The sequence below is a fragment of the Condylura cristata genome, unplaced genomic scaffold (genome assembly GCF_000260355.1).
Source record: "Condylura cristata isolate star-nosed mole 26May11 unplaced genomic scaffold, ConCri1.0 scaffold00004, whole genome shotgun sequence".
Taxonomy (NCBI): domain Eukaryota; kingdom Metazoa; phylum Chordata; class Mammalia; order Eulipotyphla; family Talpidae; genus Condylura; species Condylura cristata.
This window is the reverse complement of record NW_004567105.1, coordinates 4,304,165-4,312,029: the sequence shown is the minus strand read 5'-3', so window position 1 is coordinate 4,312,029 and position 7,865 is coordinate 4,304,165. Positions and strand designations below refer to the sequence as shown.

General features: G+C 61.3%; 1 protein-coding gene across 1 annotated transcript in view; it reads left to right on the top strand.

The window, feature by feature from the left end:
* MAFF (v-maf avian musculoaponeurotic fibrosarcoma oncogene homolog F) overlaps positions 1-7,865 on the top strand; it is a 12,191-nt gene that overhangs the window by 501 nt on the left and 3,825 nt on the right. Inside the window, exons 2-3 of the mRNA XM_004676447.2 lie at positions 7,025-7,093; positions 7,540-7,863. Of these exons, the coding sequence (XP_004676504.1) occupies positions 7,058-7,093; positions 7,540-7,863 (360 nt within the window). The 5' untranslated portion in view covers positions 7,025-7,057. The remainder of the gene's footprint in view (positions 1-7,024; positions 7,094-7,539; positions 7,864-7,865) is intronic.

Sequence of the window (7,865 nt, the reverse complement as noted above, 5' to 3'; positions counted from 1 at the left end):
CGGGCAGGAAGGGGCGGCCAGGCGGGCGAGCGTCAGCGTCCGCCTAGGCGGGGCCCGGGGCGGTGTGTGCACGTACGTGACTCGCGGAGAACAGTCCCTGGCCGGGCGCCCGCGGGCCGTGCGTGCGCCGTTTGTTTACGTCCGCGGGCGTGCGTGCGCGTGTGTTCCCTGGCGAGCGTCCTGGGCATCCTGCTCATCCTGCTCGGCTCGTGCGTGCGCCGCGGGGGGTGTGTGTGTGTGTGTGTGTGCGCGCGCGCGCTCGTGTGTGTGCATGCGTGTGCGCGCGCTTGTATGTGTGCGTGTGCGTGTGTGTGATGTGCTCTTGAATTCTCCCAAGCGGATGAAGACCTGGAGCCCTGGTTGTGCCTACAGGGCGCTGTGTAGGGGGTGGAGTGTGTATGTGTGTGTGTGTGTGTGCATTGTACTCCGGAAAGGGTTCTTGAACTCTCCCAGGTGGATGAAGACCTGGGAGTGTGCCCACATGAATAAACACCACTAAGGCCCTGACCAAGGGCAACTAACTGCCTCTCCCTGCTTACATGGGCTGGGGATTTCTTGCCCTGGCCACCCGTTTGCTCTCCCCGGAGTTTCCCAGGGCCCAGTCATGTGACCACAGTACCCTGCCCAGAGCCTGTTCCTGCAGCCACAGGGTGGCACAAAGTGTCAAAGACCCTTTCAGCCCCCCCCCGTGTGTCTGGTGAGGCTGCCACCTCTACCTTCACTCTAGCTCCCCACGGGCTGGCCACTGAGTGGCTGGCACCCAAGTCCTCGTCCCTGAGTTTTCCAGCTGCCTGGGGAAGTTGTCTGTCTTGATGGTCTCAGGAGAAACTGGAAGAGCCAGAAAACTCCTGGCAAAGGCAGGCAGTAGCCTGGGGACCCAGGCTGCCTCTCATTTGAGGGCTACTCTGGCCAGTGGGGCCCAGGAGGTAGTGCCTGCTGGCTCTGGGAGGGTGAGTCGGGAGGGTGGGGTGGAGCTGGTTTCTGCCCTTCTTCTGGTTTCACTTCACAGGTAGGACTAGTCACATGGACCTACGGACAGCAGGACCTGAGCTGCGGGACTGCGCCAATCTGGGGTTTCTCCCCAGGGCCAGACCTAAGCAGCAGGCGGGGGCCAGGGGCCTTGGGGCATGAAGGGCTTATGTCTGGGGTGGATACAACATCTCTGCTCTCCCCCATCAGCCCTACAGAAAGCTTTCCCCTGTTGCTGTTTTTACCTGCGCTTGAGGGAGGGGCTAGGGGTTCCTGGGTCCTGTTTGCCCTCCCTGTCCTCCTACTCACAGGGTTACAGAATCATGTTGGGGGAAGAGGGGGCATGAGCCATAGGGTAAGGAACCAGACAATCTTTCCGCATTGGATCTTTGAGTGTGATGAGCTCTGCTTCCATAGCTAGGCCTCAGTGACCCCAGCTGCAGCAGAACGAGGTGAGGTCCTGGCTGGAAGGATCGGGGAGGATGAGGCTGTCTGGCAGCCACGAGGCACAGGCCATTGTCCAGGGCAGAGGGAGCAGAGCCAAGAGGCCAGGCTGGAGCCAGGGATGTCCAGGGACGTGGGGGTTTGAGTGAGGAGCATAGCTGCCAGAAACACGGGAACCAGAGGGTGGGCAGGGAACGACCCCAAGGAGGGCTGGGAGTAGGGGAGAGGCTAACTGACTTGATCGCTGATGGAGCGCGTACTGAAAGGCTTAGCCTTAAACTACAGCACCCCCTGGGCCCTGGCTTTTGTGCCTCCCTTGTCCTGACAAGGGTCTGCACTTCCCTGGCATCAGAGCTTGCCCTCAGGAGCTTACAGTCAAGGGGGAGTCAGAAGGTTGAAGGAAGAGCCACCAAGCTGAGCCACGCGGGTGAGGAAGCGTTGTGTTTTGAAAGTATATAACAGGGCAATCAAGGAAGTCTTCCCTGAGGAGGTGACCAGTGGGCAGTTATCAGTTTGAGTGATGGCCTGTGAAGCCCTGAAGGGTGGGGGCTGTGATTCATCTTTGGCACTTAGGGCCCAGCATCCAACCGAGCATAACATCACTGCTTCTTGGCTGTCTGCTGACTGACTGAATGAATTCTGGGTCCATCTCCCAAAAGAGCTGTAATGGAGAAAGTACTGGAGACAAAGCCTCGGGCACACTAGGAAGCCGAGGAGGCCGGCATGTGCTGAAGGACCCTGATACTGTCTCCCAAAAGTGAACACATGTCCTTCAGGGCCCAGGCCACTTCTCCTTTCCTCTCTCCTTTTTCTCTTCCTGTCACACACACACTCCATTCGTCCCTTTGGGAGCTGGGCAGGCACAGTAGCTTTTAGTGCCTGTTCCTGCATTTCCTAGCATGGGGACTGGGGAGGGAGCAGAGCACATGGCAGCGGCCCCAGGAGGAGGGGCTGGAGGGGAGCCCGGCCTGGCAGCTTTCAAATGGGCAGGTGTCCAGTCAGTGTCATGAGACCCTGACAGCTCAGGGCAGGATCAACAGTGGCAGGGTGGGCAGAGGCAGGCGAGACTAGAGGCCAGTGAGGGGGGCAGCTGTGGTCGTGGTTCAAGTGAAAAAGGAAATGGTCCCTGGAAGTGGAGGTGGACCAGAGTGGTGACCACGTCTGACAGCTCTGAGCTTGTGTTCACATGCCCCCGCCTCCGGGAAGCCTTTCCTGGTTTCCTCTGCCTTTCTCTGGAGCCTCCAGTCTGTTGGTGACCTTTGAGCGCCACTCCGAAATCGAACCCTTTGAACACAGAGACCACCTGTGCTGAAAGGCACCTTAGACCTCGGGGAGCTTTGGCATGTTGGGAGATTGATGCCCAGAAAGGGGGGACGATGTACCTGGAGTCAAGCGGGGTACGACCGAGTGGCCGAAACGGAGCCTTGGCCCTGCATCCTGGTGGTGCCGGGCTCTCCCCGCCTCGCTGGCCTTCCAGTGGGGAGGAGGCTCCTCCGCGGCTGCTGCCAAAGCCCAGGAAAACGCATTTTTCCCTCTCTCCTCACAGAGCAGCCAGAGAGGAGCCCGTGCTGCGGGTGGGCCGTCTCGGGCTTGCCTCTGGAGTGCACTGGGGGCCGGCAGGGGTCTAGCAGGTCTTGTGCTGCTGACTGGACCAGCCAGCCGTCGCTGCCTTGACAGGCATTCATTCTCCGTGTTCCCACAGAAGGTCGGGAGCCTTGACCCTGAGTCAACGCTGCTGACCTCCAAGGGAAGAACAGGTTGGCTTTGAACAGAGCCCTGGGCTGGGTCAGGACCTCTGGGTTCTGGCCCACCAGCCCCCAAACAGCTGCTGGTTACAGAACACGGAGGTTAAAGCAGCTCCTGTCTCAGGCCCGGGGTCACCGAGTGACTGAGGCCGCCTGCCAGAGGCCTGCGCCCGGCTTGCAGCCCAGCACCCCCGGACCTGAGGCTGGAGGCCGAAAGCCCGAGCTTGTCAGAGAGTTCCCCTTTCTTGTGACTTTTCCCTCTGCAATGGCTGACTTTGCTGAGCTAGGACATTCCTGGGCAAACATGGGGTCTCAGCTGATATCCAGGCCGCGTTGAGGGGCTGAGGCTAGAACAGGGGGAGCAGGAGGAAGCCCGGGCTCAGAGCCTCCCGGGGCACGTAGACACAGCAGCTGAGCGCTGGCCCTCGGCCCCTCACGCGGCGCAGGAAGGGCTGACAGCGCCCACCTCTTGGGCTGGCGGGTATGCTGAGCGTTCTGAGGCTGTGTCCACAGAACAGGCTGTGCTTGATCGCTGATGTCTGACTGAAGGTAGCCCTTTGTCTTTCCTGACGGTGTCCACGCCTCTTGTGTTTTACATACCGATACCACTGGGACCGCGGCCACTTCACAGGACAGGACATCGAGGCCCAGAGGGAAATGGCTTGCACGAGGAGCTGGGCCTCACTTCCCGGCTGCCCATCAGCCTCAGCACCAGTACTCAGCGCCCACCAGCCTGGGCACCCCCAACACCTGCCCACCAGGAGGGCCTGGACACCTGTGTGTCCTGTACATGCCTAGCAGACCAACACGGACCCCTGGAGACTGGGGGTGCAGCACGCCAGTAGGGTCGACTCTGGGAGGAGGCACATGGCCCAGAGCGGCCTCCCTCCTGGACTCCCCCCTCAGCTGTGTGCCCTGGCGCTGCGCGGCCCCTTGGGCATTCTCTCTCTGGGAGGACCCCGGGGTGACAGAGAGGGGGGTCAGGAGGCAGCCCTGGGGGCCTCACAGGTGTTCAGAATTCCTCTCAACTTAGGAGCGGCAGCCACTCACGTGCTGTGTGACTCCAGGCAAGAGACGCCTCTCTGGGTTTCATTGTGCCTTGGGAAAAGGGAGCCGGTGGAGCCAGGCCTCTCAGGCCTCCCCTCTGGGGGACCCCGCCAGCTGGGAGGTGCTGAGTCCAAGATTCCAGTGCTCAGTGCAGCCTGGTCCCACTGGACTCAGACTCAGCAATCCTGGGAGCCCCAGAGGCCCACTCACCTCTGCAGCTTATATCACTGGGCTCCGCAGTAAGCTCGCCAGGCAGCCGTGGTCCCAAGCCTGCAGGTTGCACAGTCCGGAAAGGCACGAGGGACTCGACCCCAGACCCACTCTCAGTGTGGCTGTTCCCACCGAGCATCGCGAGCATGGTTCCCTTTTGCTCCCTGCTCATTCTCCTGGCTCCATGCAGAAGCGAGGAGTCAAATGGAAAGAAGGAAGAATTGGAAACAGGGCCAGCAAGCATTTCTCTCGGGTGGACGGTATTCAGCTGGGCTCGAGCTTGGCGCCTGGGTCAGACGCTGCCTCAGCATCCAGAACTGCCTTGGCCCGTTCCCTGTCTGGTGGGGGGAGACAAGGAAACAGACCATTCATTACAACACGGGAGAAGGGGGGCGTGGATGTGCCTAACATACTTGGAGTCAGGGAGGGCTTCCTGGAGGAGGCAGTGTCTGCTGCCTAGCGAGGGTGAGTAGGCGCTGCTAGATAAAAGGCGGGTGGCACAGGGTGTGGAGCAGAACAAGAAAGTGTGGGGAGGGCGTGGGAGATTCCGCTTGACTGGAGGGCAGAGGTGGGCACTGGTGGGAAGCGAGTCTGGGGGGCCTGAGGGGTGGACCTGGGCTTTTCCAGGACACCAGGAAGCCATGGAAGGGCTGCATCTGCATGGTGATGTGGTCAGGTGCGTGAGGTGGAGGCTGAGCGAGACCAGCAGAGAAGCATGGGTGTGGGGGGGAGGGGGGTGGCCATTTAGAGACTTGTCTTGAAGGAGGCCTGGTGGGTAGTTTGTGAGGGCCTCCACGTCGTGTCTGTGGAAGCCGGGGCGTGACGTGGGACCTCCTAGGCCTGTTTCCCCAGCGGCAGGTGCCCCGCAGACTCCCAGCCCCAGGACCGCGGCGGCTGCCGGCGTGCCAACTTCCCTGTGCAGTTTCACTCCCTGCTTCTGCCCGGGTATCAGGGCTGCGTGGGCCTGGAAGGGCTGGGGGCTTCCCGGGAAGCCCTGGCCTATCCCTACGCCAGCTGAGTCACATTGAGAATTGAACAACTATGACTTCAGCAAGGAGTGTGTGTCCAGCACTCTGCAGACGCTGGGCCCGCAGGGGTGAGCCGAGGGAGGGGCAGGCAAGCAGGGAGCCCGGCGCTACAGAAATACTAAAATAGATGTGGGTAACAACAGCAATTATGTCCAGTGAAGAATGTTCTAGACAAACAGGAGGCGTGTGCATCAGGGGCTGGGAGTTCTGAATCAGTGAGGACATGAGATTTGAAGATGACCTGAAGGAGACGAGGCAGCCGGTGTTGCGGGAGGAGAGGAGAGGAGAATGCTCGGCCAAGGGAACAGTCAGTGCAAAGGCCCTGGGGAGAGCGTGCGAGGTGGCCTGAAGAGGCCAGGAGGCGGCCGTGCCAGAGCGGACACGGTGCTGAGGCCTCACCACGCAGTGGGTCCCGGTGGGTCCCGGTGCCGCCTCTGGCTGGTCCCAGGGAGATGGAGGAGCCCTGAGAGAGGCACAGAATGATCTGACGTAACGCACAGCCCCCGTGTCACTCATGGGGACACTGGGCACAGAGAGGTTAACAGCACTGCCAGAATCCCACACTACCCATTTCTCCACCTTGTCTCCACGCGGGCCGGCTTGTGGGGCCGGGGGCTGAGTGGGAGCTGAGGCGGCCCCAAAGCAGCTCAGCGAACCAGGTTCCTTGTCTCCCACTGCTCTGTCCAGCTGGAGGCGGCTCGTAGGAACAGGATGGTGTCTCGGGTCTCAGAGCACCGTCCTGCCCTGCGCTCCTCCCCGCTGCCCTTCCCATGCGGTCATCACATGAGGGCCTTTGGGAGACTTCGCTTCCCAGCAGAGAACGGTCACCGTTGGCCCCAGAATGTACCCTCTGTGCCTCCCCAGGGCCAAACACATGTCTGGCAAATAATAGATGCTGAATAAGTATTTAAGTGAACACAGGACTTTCAGGTCCACGAGAGAGGACTTGAGGGTCAGGGCAGCCCCAGGCAGGGGAGGCTTTCCCCAAACACAGGAGGAAGAAGCTGGGCAGGAAGGGAAGGACTGGTCAGGCTGTACCCGTGGATGCTGGTGCCAGTCTGGCTGCCGTGTAGAGCCGTGGCTGGCTGCGCTGGGCAGGGGTCTATGTATTTGGTGCATATTTACTGAGCACCTACTATGTGCCAGGTGATTTAGGCACATTGACACAGTGGTAAGGCAGGCTGGGCCTCTGCCCTCGAGTAAGTGGAAGAGGAGGGGCAGGGAGAGACCGCCACGAACAAGTGACCAAACATAAAATAACTGCAGGCGAGGGGACTGGCGTGGAGGTCAGTAACTGCGGTCCTGTGAGGCACATGGGTGTTCCGGCTGGGAGTCGGGCCACTTTGAGGGGTGGCAGTGGGCCTCTGGGCAGATAAAAGAGAGAAGAGTAGAGAACAAGCAGCTCGTGCCAAGGCCCTGAGGCTGGACTGAGCCACTCGGGGCGGCCACTGTGCTGGCCCACTGGGGCAGAGGACGGCGGTAGGAACGAGTTCCAAGACAGCAGGAGCCCCGAAAGCCAAGAAACTGACTTTGGACTTTATTCTAAGTGGCAGGAAAATGATCCTGCTCTCCTCTCTCCTTCAGGTCTCAGCCCTGAGGGCACCGTCTGCAAATATGTCTGTGGATCCCTTATCCAGCAAAGCCCTGAAGGTGAGGCGACACCCCAGTTGACCCCAGCCCCTCGCATTCCCTGCCCAGCTTTCCCTCCAGTTCCTGGAACCAGCTGAGGGGAACAGGCTCAACGGGCTCTAGTCATTCTTGAGGCCACAAGATCCCGGCTTGGTCACATGTCATTTCCCTTTCTGGGCTCTCCTCTCTACTGGGCTCGGGGTACAGAGGTGCTTTTCGGGGCGCCACGGAGCCCACGCCTGGGCGCTGGGTCAGAACCCAGGCTGTGCCCTGCGGCGGTGCTTGGGTGTTCAGGCCCTGCTTTGGGCAGCTTTTCCCTTTCATCTGTCCCGTACTGGGGTCCAGCCGCCACCTCAGCCTGTGATGATGAAGGAGCAGCCCTGGGGGTGAAGAGGGCCCCTGTCCCCGACCCGGCCCGCCGCAGGGGTGCGCCCCAGGGCCCTGATTCCTCAGGCCCTCGCCCACAGATCAAGCGCGAGCTGAGCGAGAACACGCCGCACCTGTCGGACGAGGCGCTGATGGGGCTGTCGGTGCGCGAGCTGAACCGGCACCTGCGCGGGCTCTCGGCCGAGGAGGTGGCGCGGCTCAAGCAGCGGCGCCGCACGCTCAAGAACCGCGGCTACGCGGCCAGCTGCCGCGTGAAGCGCGTGTGCCAGAAGGAGGAGCTGCAGAAGCAGAAGTCGGAGCTGGAGCGCGAGGTGGACAAGCTGGCGCGCGAGAACGCCGCCATGCGCCTGGAGCTCGACGCGCTGCGCGGCAAGTGCGAGGCGCTGCAGGGCTTCGCGCGCTCGGT